A 20,371-nucleotide genomic window follows, 5' to 3' on the forward strand; every position below is an offset into this window, starting at 1 on the left:
CTGTATTTTATGCAATGGGGCAGGGCGGAATGGGGCGGGGCGGGTCAAAGTTTACGATACCCGTCAAAAAAAAAATATCTTGACGAGTGAGGAGAGTTAAAAAAAGATATATTCCCTCCGTCCCTAAAACGATGACAATTTTTGAAATTTGTGTCATTTTTTATTATTTATGTCTTTGAATTTATAATATTTTTCACGAGTTTAAAAATTTTATGTAATAGAATTAATGGAAAACTTTCAAATAAGATTCATATTGTATATTTTTTAAGATTCATATTGAAAAATATAAAAAATTAAAATTGACGCGAATATCAAAAATGAGTCTTGCTACACACACAACAGATTGTGCACAGATTTCATTGTGGGCCACTACGGGTCCCACACAAATCATCCGAGCCGTTCATTAAATGTAAAACATTTTTTCAAAGGTCCAATCCTATACCTATAGGTGCTTCATCCAATCATCTAACTGTTCATTCAGATCGAGTACTTATAGGTATCGGATTGAGCTTATTTTTTACTGAGACCCTTGAAAAAATATTTTACATTTAATAAACGGTTCAGATGATTTGTGTGGGACCCATGGTGAGTCCCATAATGAAATCTGTACACAATCTATGCACAAATCTACTGTGTTTGTAGACTTTCTAATAAAAAATTATCATCTAAATGGGACGGAGAAAGTATTAAAATAAATTCAATGAACGTAGTCTACGGAAGAACGACTAAAAACGGGACGAAAAAAACAAATAACATTCCCTTCCGCTTACCCGTGGGTAAGGATGGCAATGGGGAGGGTCGGGAGTGGATACCACTATCCCCGTCCCCGATCCCCGAACTCAAATCCCTCCCCATCCCCGCCCCAATTCCCACCAGGGATTTATTTTTACCCTTCATTTCCGCTCCAAACGGGGAATGGGGATCCCCATGGGGAATCGGGGATCCAAAAATCCCAAAACTTTTTTAAAAAAAAGTCACCTGCCATAAAATACGAACCAAGAAACTAAATTCAAAAAAAAAAAAAAAACAACAATCTACGCTGCCATTACAAACCAAATGCCAAGGAAAATAACCAAAGTTGCTGCCATAGTGCCATTACAAACCAAATCAAAATGAAAACAGTCACATCTGCTGCCGTAGTGCCATTATAAACCAAATTTAAATTAAAACAGTCACATAGTTGCTGCCATAGTGCATTACAAACCAAATTGAAATAAAAACAGTTTCAAACAAACAAGACGAGTAGGCTAGTGGGGCTGGGGATTGGAGACGTAAGTCTCTAGAGTGGCGACTGCTGGGAAATGGGAAAACCCTTACGTATCTATATACTAGTAGGGCTGGGGCGAGGATCAGGAACCCTAAGTCTCTAACTTATGTATATATATATAATTATGTATTATATATAGTAGGCTAGTGGGGCGGGAATCGGGGCGGGTACTACCTCATATCCACCCCCTACCCGTTCCTCACTTTTTTAAAAAAATTATCCTCATACCCTATTCGATTCCCAAATAATCCCCGAATTCCCTACCCATTTGGGGCAGGAAACGGGGCGGGTTGGGTCGGGGCGGCCGGAATTGCCATCCCTACCCGTGGGAGGGGGAAAACCGGATAAGATTGACGGAGAGGCCCACTTAAAATTATCTGTGGGCAAATGTGGTATACACTTTCCGCTTGTTTCATCTGCTAATGCATGTGGTATCCCCTACAGCATAAGCATCTTTCAAAAGCACATTTGCTTAGGTGGGTAAATTAGTTTTCATGTAACGTGGTTAAGGGTTATCATTTAGTCTGAAGGTCCGCGGCCCATCTAAAGTCCGCTTGATTTGTCGGGTTTTTATCCGATTCGAGCCAGTTTAACGGGCGGGCTAGCCCAATCTGTAGTTTTCAATGGACGTACTTGGGCCTAAATATTTTTACTTGATCCGCCCGCGAGGCCCACCCGATAGTCCATCCATTATACTAATTTATTATGCTCCAATAAGCAAATAAAGAAAAAAAGGAGTTCACTTACCGAGAAAGAAAAACAAAAGTCTGGTCTTGAAAGACTAGAGAGGTGCATAAGGTGCTCTATGCATTTGTGGTTGACTGTAAAAGCCTTGTCGGCTAGAAGAGTTCTTTTTATGCTCCCAATGCTATAATATATATATATATATATATATACACACACACACACACACACAATAAATAATGTATATAGTATTGAGTGTGGGGTGCTAATATTATATACTTTTTTTGTCATACTAATATAATGTATATTTTTTTGTCCGTAAGCCCGCCCAAACTTTGGCCCGCCAGCCCGGCAATTGGGCTAGCCTGTGGTAAGGCTTGGGCTTCAACTTAGGAAACACAGTCCGGCCCACAAAAAGAAAAAAGCCCACTCAGCCTAGCCAGTGGGTGGGCTTGGATAGTGACTTGACAGGCTGAACTAGCCCGACCCGATAACGAACCGTAAACATGGTATCCAGTTTTTACATTGCAGGTCTGTTTTTGCAGTATATGTCATTGAGTCTATTAGTACATTTGCTCATGTCTAAATTTTGATAATTTCGATTCACTCCGTCATCTTGTGATGGAATCTTCGTAATTTCTCCGGAATTTAGAATGAAACTGTCTCTTGTTCAAACGAAATCTCTACTGTACTATTTAAAGATTTTGATCCTTGTGGGGCTATGAACAAGTGGGATAAGGTTGGTTGGAAACTAATTAAGAGCTTCTGCAACATTCCAGACCTTATGGTGAAGAATATCCAACTTGCTTCAATTAATTCTACTGAAAATTGTGGGCCTCTAGAAGTCCAATTCGGATACAACGTCCTCTGGAAATAACTAGTCACTCTAGTATTTTTGTTTTTATTAGGAGTACAATAAAAGTAGTCTTTCTTTCTTTGCCTTTATATAGGAGATGGTTAGCCTCAAGCGTTAGTCCGGTTAGTTAAAATGTTTGTTATCCAAAAATGGATCAAACCGCAAGAAAATAATTTTTTATGAATTTCTTAGCTTTGAAGAGGATGGCCTACTTTTGACCATGTTGGGTAGAAAATTAGTCAACATGAAGCATAAACTGACCCAAACATCATTGGCCGTAAAACCAAATAAAAAATACAGGAGATAGTCAGGAATTTGGATGCAGTTTGCCATAGTAAATGGTGGGCCACTACGAATCCACCTCAATAGTCGTAGTAATAAGTAATACTAAAGAGCCTGTTCAATAAATTGTTTTTTCAGAAAAAACGGACTAACCTTGCATCGTTGATTCCTTGATCAAAATCACTTGTCTTTACAAAATAGACAGTTTCCATGTTTTCTTCAAAACGAAAGTAATTTAATCAAGTGGATAGTTGTTTGATTGACCTCATTTTTTACCTTCACAAATTACTCAAAGAGCTATAGAAAGCTAATGATTTTTACATCATACTTTCTGAAAAAGAAAAAATGAGGCAATCCCTTCTGAAAAAGAAAAAGATTTTTAAAAAGACAAACTATTCTATAGTATTGAGGCACCGCCATATGGTGTCACAACATTCTTTTTTACCACAAATTTATGTGATATTCAGTATTAAATATATGGACAGCACAAAGATGTGATGAAAATAGTATTAAGACACAAGGTGGCAGTGCAGAAATAATCACTCTTTTAAAAGGCTATCGTAAAAAAGTAGGGCCACAAATGAAGTACAACAGGTAATCTGTGTGCCTTCTCATAACAAATTCCCAATCCAGTATTTCGAGCAAATTACATTTCTAGCACATGGCAAATGCCAAATATGCCAAATACAATTACCAAAACCCCTCAGCAGAAAGCTTTTTTCTATGAAGCAATTACAAGAGTTAATGTCTAAATACAAAGCCACACATTGTCAAAAACAAGCTAAGAAAAGAAAGTCAATTACTTTGGTCAACAAACAAAATATACAACAATCTCAGTCTCAGTACCATTTGTGCACAGAAAGTGCACAAAAATTTGAAAACAACACTTCTCCAAAGTCATTGATCCAAGCAGTAAGCATACAAATGAACAGACAAGTTAGAAACCTTGCTCTCATGTCATGCATGGAAAATCTATAGCTTCAGCCGCAACTCAACCGGGAATCTAAAGTTCGTGTTGATGTTTGGCGACGAGCAATTCCAATCTCACAAGAATTAACTCTAGCAGCAAATCTGAGAGAGCAAATCGACTCGCCAACTGATAATGGGTCGGGAGAGACGTTGACAAACATCAAGGTCTTCGAATCACCCCCTAGGCACGGCTGACCACAGAATGTAAACAAGGTTAAACATTTCGCAATCAACATAACTACTTTTCTCTTTTTATCTTGTGGACAACTTTACAATTATCCTAGCCAAACCTACAAACAAGTCACGAAATTGAGACCTAAACACCATCCTTTCTCCAAGGCTTACACAATCATAATTTAGGCAAACGGAATTTAAATGCTAACAATTTGTGTGATTATGTCACATTAAAGCATAGAATGATCGAACACATTTGATATCGTTCATCCAAGAGAATAGTTACATAGCAAGAGGCCTTTCTCCTGTGAACCTTTTACCTATATGATAAGATACTTTGGTTTTCACTGAACCAGCATTTCACATATCACAAGCTGCGCGAGATGTACTCAATTACGAGTACAACAACAACAAAACCTTGTTTCAAAAGGCGCCTTAAGGTGTCATGCCATATTTACTTTCTCCCATCCAACACCAAGGAAAGGACGCATGAAAGAAAATAAAAATAATCACCTGAAGAAGATATGTAAGCTTTGAGTTCCTGAATGGAACATGGTCATCTTTCTTTGCCAATGCAAAAATGACATCACTCAAGCAAGACAAACTTTTGTTGATGGCCTGATCATGAGAACAAATGCATCAAATAGTTATGGTACCATGAGCATATATCTTCAGAAATCGAAGGGAAAAAAAACCCTGAAAGTTCGAAGAGAGAGACCTGAGTTTCCTTCAACCGGTCACCAGTTGCCCCACTCCTTGAGAGTCGTTCACTCCCAGCTAGATCAATGAGGTTCAAGACACCTTGCACTTGTTGCTCGGTGCTCTAAGAAGTAAAATGATACTGAGATGTCAATGTGCACAGAGACAAGGTTTACAGAGACAACAAACGAATGGAATGACGATCACATACCTCATTTACTCCAAATATCCGCAAAGTAAAAACAAAGTGGCTTCTAGAAGAATGCTCATTCATATCAGTCTTGCCAACAGACCTTGATAAAACAAAAACATCACGTCACTAATGCTTAATTGTTCCCATGGGCCTTCAGGCTCCGTTCAATCTCGAGGAATATTTTTACAATAAAACATCTCTTGAGGAAAATGAGGAGGAGAAGAACAAAATGATTCAACTTATGAAATATTTACCTGCTTTGTGCAGCTTGTCGTAGAAGACGAGAAACCTCTTTCATACTGCAGACATCAACAATGGTAAGATCAGCTACATGTGTGTTTCCATTTGCATCATGCTTAATTGCATATTGCTTTCCCACACCACAATTTTCTGCACGTGTCAAGTCTAAGCCACTGGAACAATTTACTGAAAGCAAATCACGGATCGTCTCATTGTAGATTTCAAGCATTGATGCCTGCATATTTTCTAGGACCATTAAAGGCAAAATTGAAGTCTCCCAACAAATCAGCTTAACGCACCCAGGAAATGACATCAATACTGAAAACACATGAAAATGGAAACAACATTATAATCACATTTACCTGCATTTTGTATTTCCAACCTTGTGCTTGAAGTGATTGGCTAGTTTCAAAAATCTGCTCTAACGAACGTGGTATAAGCCCTTTTTGCTCATAAGCTTCTGGCACACCCATCATGGTATAGGTTTTCCCTGAACCTGTCTGGCCATAGGCAAATATACAAACCTGCCAACAAGCAAACATCATTTTAATACACAACAGGTATTTGATCAATGCTTTAAATAAAAGGCAAGTCAAACTCGTATTCATACTGAAGTAGAGAACAAGCGCGGTATTTTATTTACTTGCTTCAAAAATTGCAAGAGTAAAGGCCACTTTTGATAACAGATTGACATAATGCACAAGTAATGTAACTTACGCTGAAAAGGTTGACCTCCAATACATAGACTTGAACCTTTTCAGCCATAAACTTACACTAAAGTGTATTTGGTGCTTCACAAAGTTGTAGACAGCAAAATGTAAGTACCTTATAACCATCAAGGGCACTTTGCACTAGTTGAGATATTTCTACGAAAACATCTTGTTGAGAAGCCTCATGATCGAACACTTTGTCAAAGGTAAAAGGATATTTTTGCCCTGTCATCAAGTAGAAAACGGTATGAGATTTTGTCTATCTCAAACATCCAAAATTATGTACACACTTCCTGGCTGAATTCGCATGCGAAAATGCTTATTTTTGTACTTTCTAATATATTTTTCATCTTGGGTCAAAATTTCGTACATCTTCGCATCATATCAATGAGAGTAATATGAGAAGTGATTTTAGTTTTACTAAAAGCTAAAAACAAAAAGGGCAAGATAAGCCAAAAAGTAGCTTTTCTTTATCTTCGCAACATTTTCCCATAATGTGTCCGTACTGTTTCATGCTAAAAAAGAGTTCACAAACTATGCTAATCAGTAAATTAATTAGTAAATTAAGAGAAAGGTAGATTAAGACAGCCATTATTCAATTTCCAAAAAAGTTAGCCATGTTTGCTAAGTGAAGAACAAAGACATTCATACCACTTTGTAGCAACTCAATCCCTCGGCCTAAAGATTCCATAGACATAGGATAGGAAATCGGTGTCTCTGTTGTAGCACAATCATCAGGTAACATGGGGCGAACCCTGCAGAACACGCGAATGTTCCCTTTAAGTTCCTGCAACAAAACAAAACTTAGCACCACTGAATCTTCACACCCTAGCCAAAGGCATGAGTATAAAGGATAATACCAAAATAGTATTATGAAGCTTTTTCCGTAACTTCTCTCCTTCAACTAGTTTAAGCTCTGCATCGGCAAGGCGATCTTGTAACTCGTGCATAGCTCGCTTTTTCTGTTCGAATTCTGTCCTTGTTTCCACAACAGATAAATCTGACATCTGAATATGCAAATAAACATCACTTGTAATTGTTGATACCCAAATTCTAATTACAACACGGGTCAGTTAGTTTATTTGACTGGATTTGACCATCAGATTTGATTATAAAACCAAGGGAACCACAAAATATAACTTCGGTTGAAACTTTTGTGGTCATGATTAAATATCTGTCTGATGTGATATCCCACACCAACATGGGATCTATAGTCCCTTGAGAAATGTGATATATTGATCCCATTATCACTGTTGATCCAAGGTTACTACACAGACTAGGTTGCAGATGTTGGGTGCATATACGTGTCTATTTATCGGATTCATCTTACTTTCATTCTGAGGATACAAGGACTGGGATGCTTAAAATGATTAATATATGAACTCTATTTTCTAGCTCAAATGGTGTTTACTACTTTGTCATAGACCTTTCCTGCTTATTGAGTCCAGGCATAGCTCCTAAGAAATTGCAATTAGAAAATATGTTCTAAAGTTAGTCTCCCACTAAACATTTCGACGCAGATCTTATATCTGATGTTGATAGCCTGCATGCATACTTTACGTATTTTTGAAAGATCCATGTAACAATAGAGACCAGTCAAACAAATGGACCCAAACTCGAGAGAATGACATCATAGCTTCACATTCTATGGTTTAGCAACTAGCAGACCTTTAGTTTCTCAGTTGCCGCAGCTAGCTGATGCTGCAATACATGTATTTGCTCTCTTTGGGACGAGCATGTCTCCTACAGAAAATGGCCAAAAGATTAGGAAACACATACTTGTAGATACCAGTATATATGAAAGGTAGATAAAAGTCAAATTGTAACACCAGCCAACCTCCAAGGCATATGATTTTAGGCTCAAGTTATCCAACTCTGCTACTGATTTTCCTGTAGTTTCTTTGTACTTCACAATTTCAGCAGTTAACTCCTGCACCTGCGCACACTGTCGATCACGGTCTTCCCTAGCATGTTGTAGTTCTACTCTAATGCAATTAACTTCTTTCAAAAGTGCTTCTTTTTGCTTAACAGCCTCATCTTGAGAAGCCTGTTAAGTGAACATAAGTAAAACCCCTTTAGGCAGTATCAGAAATTTACACAAAAGAATATCCAATTGCAACCCAAATATAAGACCAAAAGTCCAAATAAATAGTATGTATAGATAGATATATCTTGAAATAAATAGCAGCATATAGTGTAAGACCTGTTACAGCTAACAAAATGCAATAGATCAAATCAACTAAACCAAGAAATGCAATCTTTTGTCACGATAAAGCGTGAAAGACTACTGAGTACTGACCAATGTTACCAGGACGTGGATAGTTTGTGTACGATGAATGGGAACAAAAAAAAAACACGCTGCTACATCAGTTAAGTTGAGGGATGATAGAGGTAGAAACAAATCGATCACCAAATTAAAATTGCTTTGATTTACATTCCGAGACAAAAATTGCGGAAGGCCACCTTCACCAAAAGTTGACATAGGCTTTTGGAGTTAGCATCTTAGTGAGGTCACATTGAATTCCTCAAAGGGGAATGACAAAACAAGCAGATTGCTATAGGTGTGCAGAGCGAAAAGAATCCACATAAGAATGAGTAAGTCAAAATGTGCAGATAGACCAAACAAATTACATGTGTACTTTGACTAGCATCAATAACTTTAAACCAATTTACAAGAATTAGTCAACTGCCATACTTTTCCTTGCATAATAGGACCAGGGTACAAAACCATATAGGCCAAAAACCAATCAAAGGGCACAAAATTGACTTACTTTGGAGGAAGTTAATTGGTCCTGCAATGCATTATAATGACCCCTTAAAGTGGAGAGATTCTGAACTATAGTTGCTTTCTCGTTTTCAACACGTTTAAGAGACTCATTAGCTGTCGCAAGATCTGTTTGAAGCTTGGTATTATACTGCTGCAAACTTGTGTTGTACTCTTGCAATCTCTTGTACATATCATTTAGAGATATCACCTGCAAAATTCATTAAATATTAGGCTGCTACATATATAAAAGCAATCACGCATAAGCATTTGGTAAATTTACATTACCCTCTGGTTGGCACTTAATTTATCTTGCTCAGCCTTTCCAAGCTCTTCTCTTAGAGAAGCTTGCAACTTTTCCGCTGTAACCTTGGCTTCCGTTTCTCTCCTATGACACTCAATTGCATCCTAGTTGTAGAGACAACCAAATTACTGAGACAGAGATGAATACAATCAGAAATAGCATTAACAAAAAGGCTATGATTTGCAATCTCACTAGCTTCTCGGATTCTTCTTTTGCCAAGTTTTCTTGCAACAAAGTGGATTTCAACTTTAACTCGGTAAGAATTGAATTGAATTCCTCCTCGTTCTTTGTCATGGCAGCCTCTGAAAGAGTAAAAAGCAATCTACATCATAAGCTCAAGGACGGCTCAGGAACGGGAGAAAAAGTTGCAACCGTTACCTGTTTCTGTCAACTTTCTCTCAGAAGACTCCAACGTATTCCGTAGCTTTTCCTTTTCTTGGACATGCCCGTCTTCAACTTCTTGAAACCACTTTACACAGAGCTTAAGCTTCCTAATATGTTCATTCATTTGCTCCATTTTTCCCTGTCAAATCAGAGCACGTAATTAAATAAGCATGCCAAAGGAATTTCAAAGTGAGTAAAGTTAGTAAACATAATACACGCACGCACACACATAATCCAACATCCATTTCCTCAAGTTTCTGACTTCTGAGTAAGCAAAATGAAATGCACAAAAATTACCCAAGAGAAAAACAAGCAAGCAAGAACCAAACCTTGACGTCAAACTTCTTGCCCTTGACCTTTTCATTTAACAATGCCTCAACCTCCTCTTTCGTAAACTCCACACTCTCACACTCCGAACCCTCAGCTCCACCCATATCACTGGCACTAGCCACAACATCCTGTCGGTTGTTCACCGCTGCAAGTGGCTGCCTCCCTCGCCCTACAGTCGCCACTCCAGCTGACCTTGCAGATCCAATTTTCCTTCGCTTGTCCGGAGGCACATCACCGGTGCTAATATTTCTCTGCACAAGCCAACTTAAACCAAATTAGAAACAAGAAAATGAACCTCAGAACAGCCATACCCAATGAAATACAGTGATTGATTCTAGTGGGCCTACAGTGGCAACTGCAGCCCCCAAAAAATTAAAAACCCTCGTATTGTGTGAGCACAATTTGTAGGATAATTGCCAAACTATAATGGCTTGCACACCAAAGTTTGACTATCCCCCTTAAGAGATGTACGTAAATGTGTTGGTATAACGAGAGAGCCACATGTGTTCATATACACATATATACGTCGAAAGATTGGGCAAAGAAGGTGAGGCAAGCTAGGGAACGCGTCAGAGCTCAGAGGGAGGACAAACCCTTTGATTTAACGATGAGCATTACCATCCCTAAGACATTAAATGGGCAGTTGATGGAGGGATTTGGACCTCTAATGATGCCATGTATTGCGTATTGAAAAAGCACTAAATACATGCGACTGCTCACAAAAAATTATTGAAGCTAACATGCCTCAATTGCCCCAGTTTATGACCTTTTTCATGTTTAAATGCTATGCATACATCTTTGACTTGGCATCTTATGCAGTTAGTGTCCTAATGCATAATTTCTTTGTTTTCCGCAGGACCCCAGCTTCGTAGCCCTTCGGGCACTCGGGCTATGGTACATACTACATATATACATATAACCCCATACACACTAAATTTCTGTATGCTAGTACTCCCTCCATTCCAAAAAGAGAGTCCGGTCCATAAAATTACACTTCAAAAAAAATACAATTTTGTCAGGAAAAGTTCAAACCTTTTTCACGAATTGGTAGATATCGATGAATTTTCTTTCTTTTTGTTGGGAAAAAATTCAATTTTGTAGACAAAAATGTGTTTATTTTGAAGTCCTCATTTTGCGGGCTGAACTTTTTTCTGGAACGGAGGTAGTAAAAAGAAAACGAAAAAAAAAAAAACGAAAACAAATGAGCAACAAAAAGAACCCTAGAACAGATATGGCCAAACAGGAACACATACAGTTGTTGAAATAGATACATATATCTGTATAGAACTTACACTGGAGGGACTTCGAGGAGCCCTGTTTTGGCTTCGCATAAACATTTTTATCCGCACAGAGAGAGAGAGAGAGTCACTGGTCAGACAATTAGGTTTGAAGTTGTTCCTCTATGGACGGAGAGATGCTTGTGATACCAAATTGGGAGAGAGACCGATCTGAACAGCGAGAGCACCGGTGTTTGTTTCGCGAGAAAATGTACGGATTCGGAAGTCAATTTGGAAGAAGTTGAAGCTTGAGATCGGGAGTGAGAGAATTGAGGGAAAGTGAAAATTTTGAATTCGTTTGAAATGAGATCGGGCGCTCCTGTCTGAATTTTGAACCCTTATGTTCGTTACCGAGTTGGGCCGGGTTTAAGATCTCCGGTCTACCCTGAACATTCAAGAGCGATTTACGGGCCGGATTAAAACAATAAAGTTTAAAGAAGTCTTTTAAATTCGTGTGCAAAAACAAAAAGCAGCATTGCTGCATTGGCCTCTAAAATTAGCCAGACTTCGGCTTTATATGGAACTCAAGGAAAGTGAGAGAAAATAAAGAAAGGTTAAAAAAAATTCTCTCCGATTGTTTGGATTGGAGAGACATAGTAGAGACAATAAAGAAGAATTCAAGTTTTATAAATAATGAAATTTTTCTCCATTTTTTTCTCTCACTTTCCATCATTTTTCCTAAGTTCCAGACAAAATCTATGATTCAGGAAATGTGCACTCTTTTTCAAGACTTATTGGTAAGGCTGTTCACGGTTTGGTTTGAATTGGATCGAATTATTATGAATCCAATACTAATTCGTGAGAGCATTCACATTGTAATAAGTAAATTGGTATGGATAAGCAAACTTAACAATAATGCTAAAAAAACACCTCACATTATAAGGCCATCCACAGTGGTATAATCAAAAGCCAATTGTTGTTAAAGTTAACAATATTGGTGCAAAAAATGGCTCACAATGGTATAATCAAACTTAACAACATCCTTAGAAATAATCAAATTTTGGGTTTTGGATAACCAAAACTAGCAATATTTTTCAATAATCAAAATTTGTGAACCACACACCACATAAGTTAATTGGTTCCAAAATTTATATACACGCGTATTTCAACTAGTATTTTCTTTTTCTCTTCTTCACCTGCTCTAGATCTTCTTCACTTCAACGACAAATTGTTTCTCTTTCTTTTCCTCCAAAAGTGAAGCTCATATTTCTCGATCATCTACAATTTAACCCATCGTTGCGGATTAAGGTATTTCACTCTTCTTTCCCGTTTCTATTTTAGGCTGCATTCTTATGAATTTAACTTAAATCTGAAAATTGTCTTTATTTGAATTTTTTTCATATTTGTTCATTTTGCGCCAAACTTTTATGGGTTATATATTGATTCGTCTTGACGAGAGGACTCGGAAAAGTAATTTTTTTTTTTTACTTTTACCCAAGTATTCAAGAAATAATCACTTTTTAGCAAAACAAATAATTTTTTCAACTAAAAAGTGGTTATTCATTTTTGTTCCTCCCCTTATGTTTGAGTAAATGAAAAACCTTGCAAAAAATAATATAAAGGAAGAATCTTGCATCCTTTATCAAATTCAAGAACACATCTAATTTTTTTTTGAAAAATTAAGAGAGTGGTGGATTTGTGATATATGCTACAGGAATAGGAAGACAAAAAAAAGTTTCGGTGTTGTTTTGATAGATAACACTAAGAAGAACACCATATGTTCGATATATTTTTGCCAAAAAAAAAAAACCATAATGGAGGGAAGTGAATGGCGGGAAACAGAAGGGGAGGGATAGATTGCGTGAAATTGTAGTGGACTTCTTATTTTGGTTATGGACTAGAAGTGACCATTGTGAACCTCAACATTGTTAAGCTTAGCAACCTCTTAATTAAAAGCTGGCGTGTCAACTTTTGGTTATCCATTTTTGATTATACCGTTGTGGATGGCCAAATAAGCAAAGTTACAAGTTTTTTAGCAAATAACCAAATTTCACTCATTCCATAACCAAACTTAATAACTTTTACCAATAATCAAACCCAATAACCAAATTCAAAACTAAAAAACATCTCACATTAGAATCGTCTCATCGAGAAGAATAATTTGGTATAGTCGGGTGCGTGATTAGAACTCGTTTGTAATTGGACATAAGTGCATTGCGTATTGTAGGAGTTTTTTTTTATAGGGATGCAAAAATAAACAATGTGGAGGTAAAGTTTGTTAAGTTTGATTATGAACTAAATGGATAATTAAATGCTGCCGTGGCACATTTTGGTTATTGATTTTAATTATTCTCATTGCGGATGCTCTAAGTCACGATTTCTAGAAAATGCAATTCGTGTCCAGATCAAAATTTCTACAGTCTGGTTCCAATCCAATTCATGAGTGATATATGGTTCGATCATTGTTTTATCCATGGATTACATTTCATAAACACTAAATGACAAATGCAAACAACAAAACCAAATTCTTGCCAAAAAAAAACAAGCATTATATTGGATACAAATTCCAGATTTTATAAATATTACATATACATGTTTTTGTTTATATTTGTAAATATCTCACGGTTCGATTTGGTTAATTCATAATTTTATAATGAAAATTCGTAGACCCAACCATATCTCACGATTTTGTAATTTTTGTATCCGTATTTGAACCATTAATTTAGGGATCCAATCCAAAACGTACGATTCAATTCGGACCGATTTCACGGTTCACTAGATTTTTTGGACAACTCTATTTATGAGAGCTTATTGGAGGAGGATTTTAAAGCGTGGCAATAATTGAAGAGTATAACCACAGTCTATTGAGGCATACACGTGTCAAGAGACCGTAGGCCAAAAAAGAAAACCTCATCCTACTTTGGCAACAAAAGCTGTACACCTGTCAAAGAACAATTGGCTGCAAGCATATCCGAATCAGATAAGGTGCCACTCTACATCACAGAAACAACGGGACAAATTTCCAAAATCCATCATGATCCACATTGCATAGCCAACTCAACTTATATTCCAGATATTATTGTTCCACATTCACTTGCCAGGCCTGAAATATTTTGGAAAGACCAGTACTAGAATGGCTCAAACTATGGCTTCAATGGCTGGATTACTCGGCTCCTCTCAGGCTGCATTGGAAAGCAGCCACCAGCTTGGCGGCTTCAGCCGCGGCAGCCGGGTCAGTTTGGTCAGACCGAGTTTTGTTGTTAGAGCCCAACAGGGATCAGTCGAGGCAGAGACGAGCCGCCGGGGCGTCTTGGGTCTGGTGGCTGCCGGGTTGGCATCTGGGACTTTGGTTAAATCTGTGCTAGCTGAAGCCAAGCCAATCAAGATCGGCCCGCCTCCCCCACCCTCCGGTGGACTGCGTAAGTTTTCTAACATGAGTTTGCTAAGAGCAAGTTTACCTTGAACAGTTCATAATTTTATTTTAGCGATCAACTTTTTTTTTCATGATTATGTCAACACTATTTATTTTATCTAATACCAATTAAAATATACATTTTCCACTCCTTTCACCAAAATCCAGCTTGCAAATTGGGAGAGAGAGAAAAGGGGAGGAAAAATAATAGAAAATTGGGAACCTAGTAGACAGTGCTACGGTAAAGGTAAAGGTGGCAACGAACTATTTACGGGTGTATTTTACCGCCCCTTCAAGCGAATCTGGTGCAGCTCCTTTTTAGGCCTTTTCCTAGTCAAAGTAGCTAATTTTGCATGTTTGCCTATGCTGGTGTTGATGCTAACATGTTTTTTTGATAGCATGCACTCTAGATATATTGCTAATTCAGGACCATAAGTCTATATACTCATAATTATAATCAGGAGAAACTTGTTGATAAGTATCAAGCAAAAAAGTGTAGGGTATAGAATCAACAGTCGAACGGGATTCTCATACCGACCCCTAGTGTTGGTTTGTTTTGGCAGTGTGTTTTTGAGTCTGTTAGCCTGGTGTGCTTTTTGCAGTAGCTCGTGTCTCTGTTTTGGTAGTTTAGTTCATTCCTGTATGTTGTGATGAAATCTTTTGCCTTCGGGTATTGAATCGAACAATTAAGTCGTGATAAACAACTCATAAACCAGGTCATGAGTTCGAATTTCATTAAGTACTTGGCTTGTGTGCAATGAGAAGCCACATTCATATGGGCATCGACTAGCGGATTGGAACATCGGACTCAGATAGTATTATTTTTTCAGATAGAATTATTTTTTCGAGGGGAAAAACACAATGTATCGAATTTTGCAATTTCGGGTTCTTTTTAATGGCATCACGTACTTAGAAAAATGGTGTCCAAATTTTGGAAAATTGGCAGCTGGAACATTGAACTCTGATGAGCCAAGAGACCTAGACCTGCCATTGAAGGAGAGGTTTTTCATACAGCCACTGCCACCAGCTGCTGCAGCAAAGAGGGCAAAGGAATCTGCCAAGGAAATTGTTGGTGTCAAGCAATTCATAGACAAGAAGGCTTGGCCTTTTGTCCAAAATGACCTTCGTCTCAGGGCATCATACCTTAGGTATGACCTCAACACCATCATCTCTTCAAAGCCCAAAGAGGAGAAGAAGCCTCTCAAAGAACTCACCGGAAAACTCTTCCAGGACATCGACAAAGTCAGTAATCTCTCTCTCCCTCTCTTGATCTTTGTAATTATTTTATGTTGATTACATATGTGCATAGTTGCTAACTACAAACGAGCTGAGTCGAGCACTGTTTGTAGCTGGTTTTGCAAAGTGTTTTTGCTAAATCTTTCGAAATTGCTTGAATTCATTTACATTAAAATATAATTAAAACATGAAAGCAGTGAGTATTTTGATTTTCAAGAACAGTTGCTAAAACGATTTTAAGAAGTTGCAACCATACAATGCCGGTTAAAAAACATGCACAAGCTTTTTTGCTTCATTAGTCAAATTAACCTCAAACCTCAAAACAAGTTCTAATCATGCCGAGCTCAAGTGAGTTGATTTCTTTAAAGAATAAACTTATTGAACCGAGTAGTGAATCTTCAAACTTGATTTGTTCACTTAATGAAGTTAAAAAATACGTTCAAATGCTGATCTTGAATGAGCTTTTAATAAACCAAATGCAAGTTGAGCTCGAAACTTACGTGAATGATTATACAAAAAATGCTCTAATACAAACAACCAGTAATGGTTCTCATGTAATCTCCAACCGATCGGATATGGGCAGGGAGGACTAGAGATAGACCTGTTAAGGAAATAGAATCCCACATTGCTTGGAAGTGGAATGGGTGATCACTTAATAACATTTGGGACTTCTCCACTCATTGCCAATTGGTTTTGAGATGGATATAAAGTTTCCACATGGTATCAGAGCGGAGCCCGTTCCACCCCACATTTTAAAAAATTAACAATTCACACCCCACGATGACAGACCAGCAAAAAGGCTGCACGATGATAGGACCCAAAAGTGGCCACACGTGACAGACCTCAAATGCGGCTACACGTGAAGGGGGATGTTAAGGAAATAGAATCCCACATTGCTTGAGAGTGGAATGAGTGATCACTTAATAACATCTGGGACCTCTCCACTCATTGCCAATTAGTTTTGAGATGGATATAAAGTTTCCACAAGACCTAAGTTTTGGTTATATTCGCACAAAGCTTTTAGAAGGTTTTACTACTGAAATATTGTCTTCCATATACCTCCAAAAATCGAGGGACTCAAGATGTTATGCCATGAAACCGTAGACCGGAATGAAAGCCGGAAGGCATTAGGAATGACAGGCTTCCAGACCCATTTCAAATTTATGTGTTCATTATCTTGCTTTCTTCAGTCACAACTCCTTCATTCAAGAAGCTCTTTATGAACTCTTTTTTCTTTCTCTCAACAGCTGGACTATGCAGCAAAAATTAAGAGTACCCCTGAAGCAGAGAAGTACTATGCACAAGCTGTATCTAGCCTCAACGACGTTCTTGCTAAGATTGGCTGAGAAATCAATGTACTTTATTGGGCAATCTTTGCTACTTCAATGTATGAGATACTTTGTTCTTTACTATTCAAGGAGAGTTAGACCAACTAATAGGAGTTTTGGTAAATAGTAGGGACACTTGTGAGGGATAAAATTTCTCTTACACGAACAAATAACGTAATCAGCCAAGAGACCTTTGGCCCAACGGCATCCCGGGTGCACTTAGGTGCCAGGAGAAAGGAGGTTAGGAGTTCAACTCCTCTTTCAATGCGCTAATCTAATTATTTCAACAATACTGACTTTTGCCGATAAAAAAAAAATTAACACAATCTACGTATTCATAACCAAATGTTGTTTGTGACGAAATTTGTATAACCGGCTGGGGTTTGGCCAAATATCTCTCTAATGATGCTTAAATTAATCAGTATTTGCTATAGGGAATAAGGGATTATGAATGCATATGTGATTGTGTAACTTTCAGTTAGGGCGAGTCTGGTGACCACCTTTACATGGCTAGGCTCTCCTTCATAACCCTAAATCTTCTAGAATTCCATCAAGTTTCCATGATATTCGGGGGCGCATGCTTATCGTGGCCTCTCTCTTTCATGCCTCTGTACCGTAGTTCTTCCTCTAGGTTATGCATAATTTATCAAACCATTTTGGTAAGGAAAAAAAATCCTTTGTTAAGCTCTTCATGCACTATATGTAGAGAGTACGAAGTCACCTCTGGTCTTCTAGCTTGAGGAGGTCCTTTGTGCAGTAAAGAAAAATGACGCGGTACCCAATAGCGTTATTTTTGCCAATTGAGGGAACGCTAGGAATCTTGTCGACCCAAAGAAGAATAGGTTTTATGTAGTACATAGAAAAAAGGATGTGAGGTACCCTGTAGCATTCTTGCAATTTGAAAGAACCCTAGGAATCTCGTCGACTAAAACAGTTGTACTTATTGGATCTTTTCATGAAGCCCGAATCGCCGTTTGTTGGATTCCGAGCTAGCAAGATAACAGAAAATGAGAACTGTTAGAACAGAGATTGTATTTGATAAATTGTGTGTTACAAGAATGAACAACTCACCTATTTATACAGGAGGTGGAACGGAGAGAAAAGGAAAAGAGAATAATTACATGATTACAATAAATCAATCAATAATATCGTATCATATCAAATCCTATCATAATTGTATCATTATGATAGGATATGATATGATACAATATTGTACGATATGATATTCTAACAGCCCCCCTCAAACTCAAGGAGGTAGAGCAGAGACCAACTTGAGTTTGGAAACTAAGTCGTGAAAACGTCCGGGAGGATGTGCCTTGGTGAAAATGTTGGCAATTTGATCGACAGAGGACATAGAGAGAAGGCGAACAGTGCCATTGACAACATGTTGACGTACAAATTGACAATCAATCTCAATATGTTTAGTGCGATCATGGAAGACATCATTATGAGCAATCTAAATAGCACTACGATTATCACAACATAGGACTATGGGCAACGAGTGGGTAACACCCAAATCAGCAAGCAACCAACGTAGCCAAAGAAGTTCTTGGGTAGTATCAGCGAGAGCTCGATATTCAGCCTCAGTGCTGGAACGTGCTAGAACCATTTGCTTTTTGCTACGCCAAGAAAGAAGCAAAATCCTGTAGTAGAACGGCGATCAGTAGGGTCACCGGCCCAATCAGCATCCGATTAATAAGCATCAACTCAAGAGAAGAATTGGTAGAGTAATGAAGTCCATGAAACATGGTGCCCTTGATATAAGGAAGAATGCGTAGTACAACAACATAATGAGTGGACCGAGGGGCAGACAAAAACTGACTGGCGAGATGAACAGCATAGACTATATCTAGTCAAGTAACAATAAAATAGACAAGACTGCCAACAAGCTGGCGATAAAGTGTGGCATCAGAAAGTAGTGTGCCATCCAAAGGAGTGAAGCAAGCATTGGGCTCAAGTGGGGTTGAAGCCATCTTACTATTGGTGAGACTAGCACGTGCTAGAAGGTCAGACGCATACTTGGCTTGGGAGAGATAATATCCAGTGGTGTCGGAAGAGATCTCAAGACCCAAGAAGTAACTAAGGGAACCCAAATCTTTCATCTCAAAACTTTTGCTGAGCAAAAGTTTGAGATCGAAAATACCAGCCATGTCATCACTAGTAATAATCATATCATCCACATATAAAAGAAGTAGAATAGTGCCTTGTGCAGCATGATGTATAAAAGAGCGCCGAATCATAAGGGCTGAGGAAAATCCGAATGTTTGAATGGTAGAACTGAATTTGGCAAACCAAGCGCGAGGAGTTTGTTTGAGACCATAGAGAGCACGGTTAAGTCTGCAGACCTTGTGCGGAGGATGATCACACCCTAGGGGAGGTTGCATATAAACTTCCTCAGTAAGATCACCGTTGAGAAAAGCATTTTTCACATCCATCTGATACAACCCCCATTTGCGAACAATAGCAATAACAATTAAACGTCGAACAGAAGTAAGACGAGCAACAGTTTAAAGATCTCTTCATAGTCAATGCCATACTCCTGTGTAAAGCCTTTAGCCACGAGACGAGCTTTATAGAGCTCGATAGACCCGTCTGAGCGGGTCTTAATTTTGTAGACCCACTTAGAACCAATAGCCTTTTTGTCATGTGGAAGATCAACCAAATCCCAGGTATGAGTCAGTCAAAGCTTGCAATTCTACTGCCATTGCTTGCTGCCAAAGAGGGTTAGTACTGGCCTCACGATAAGAGTGAGGTTCATGACCCAAAAGAACAATAGAAGAACAAATGAAATCATGAAGATAAGCAATAGTTTGTTTTACCTGATCAGAATGATGAAAAGGGACAGTAGTACCTTGAACATCATGGGTAGAAGTGGATGAGAGGGGTGCGATGAGTCAGAGGGAGTGGGTGTTTCACTGGGAGAAGGGCCAAGAGGTGCAAGAGTAGGATCATCAGACAGAATCGGCGCATCAGGATAGACCGTAAAAGGGAGCTTAAGAGAACCTGTATGAACATCATTGAGAAATATATCTACAGAAGGATCAGTGAAGAAAGATGAGGTAGACATGGTAAGTGAAATTTGGATATAGTAGAAAATATTTTATGTTCCCAAAAAATGACATGTCGAGAAATGCGGAGATGTTGGGAAAAGAGATCCCAACATTTATATACTTTGTGCTCAATTGAATACCCTAAGAAGCAACAAAGACGAGCATGAGGTTCCAACTTTGTACGCTCATGGGGTTGTAATAAGACAAAACAAGCACATCCAAAAACTTTGAGAGGACTATAAATGTGCAATATGCCATATAATCGTTCATAT

At 38.2% G+C, this 20,371-nt stretch overlaps 2 protein-coding genes across 2 annotated transcripts; one reads left to right on the top strand and one right to left on the bottom strand.

Annotated features, from left to right (window-relative positions):
- Window positions 1-3,670: 3,670 nt before the first annotated feature.
- On the bottom strand, window positions 3,671-11,456 carry LOC131311220 (kinesin-like protein KIN-14D). Its single transcript, XM_058338575.1, has 17 exons — window positions 11,149-11,456; window positions 9,856-10,107; window positions 9,521-9,665; window positions 9,335-9,444; window positions 9,127-9,246; window positions 8,846-9,049; window positions 7,912-8,121; window positions 7,743-7,817; window positions 6,935-7,081; window positions 6,726-6,861; window positions 6,190-6,299; window positions 5,727-5,888; window positions 5,379-5,599; window positions 5,143-5,224; window positions 4,951-5,055; window positions 4,746-4,850; window positions 3,671-4,249 (listed from the first exon to the last, which is right to left on the bottom strand). Exons 1-17 carry the CDS (start codon window positions 11,191-11,193, stop codon window positions 4,070-4,072), a joined length of 2,409 nt encoding a protein of 802 aa, XP_058194558.1. The 5' UTR covers window positions 11,194-11,456; the 3' UTR covers window positions 3,671-4,069.
- Window positions 11,457-14,089: 2,633 nt separating this feature from the next.
- On the top strand, window positions 14,090-17,157 carry LOC131311410 (oxygen-evolving enhancer protein 3-2, chloroplastic-like). Its single transcript, XM_058338870.1, has 3 exons — window positions 14,090-14,492; window positions 15,432-15,727; window positions 16,969-17,157. The coding sequence occupies exons 1-3, from the start codon at window positions 14,207-14,209 to the stop codon at window positions 17,065-17,067; spliced, it is 681 nt and encodes a 226-aa protein (XP_058194853.1). The 5' UTR covers window positions 14,090-14,206; the 3' UTR covers window positions 17,068-17,157.
- Window positions 17,158-20,371: the final 3,214 nt, after the last annotated feature.

This window comes from Rhododendron vialii, chromosome 2a, assembly GCF_030253575.1.
Source record: "Rhododendron vialii isolate Sample 1 chromosome 2a, ASM3025357v1".
Lineage (NCBI taxonomy): Eukaryota > Viridiplantae > Streptophyta > Magnoliopsida > Ericales > Ericaceae > Rhododendron > Rhododendron vialii.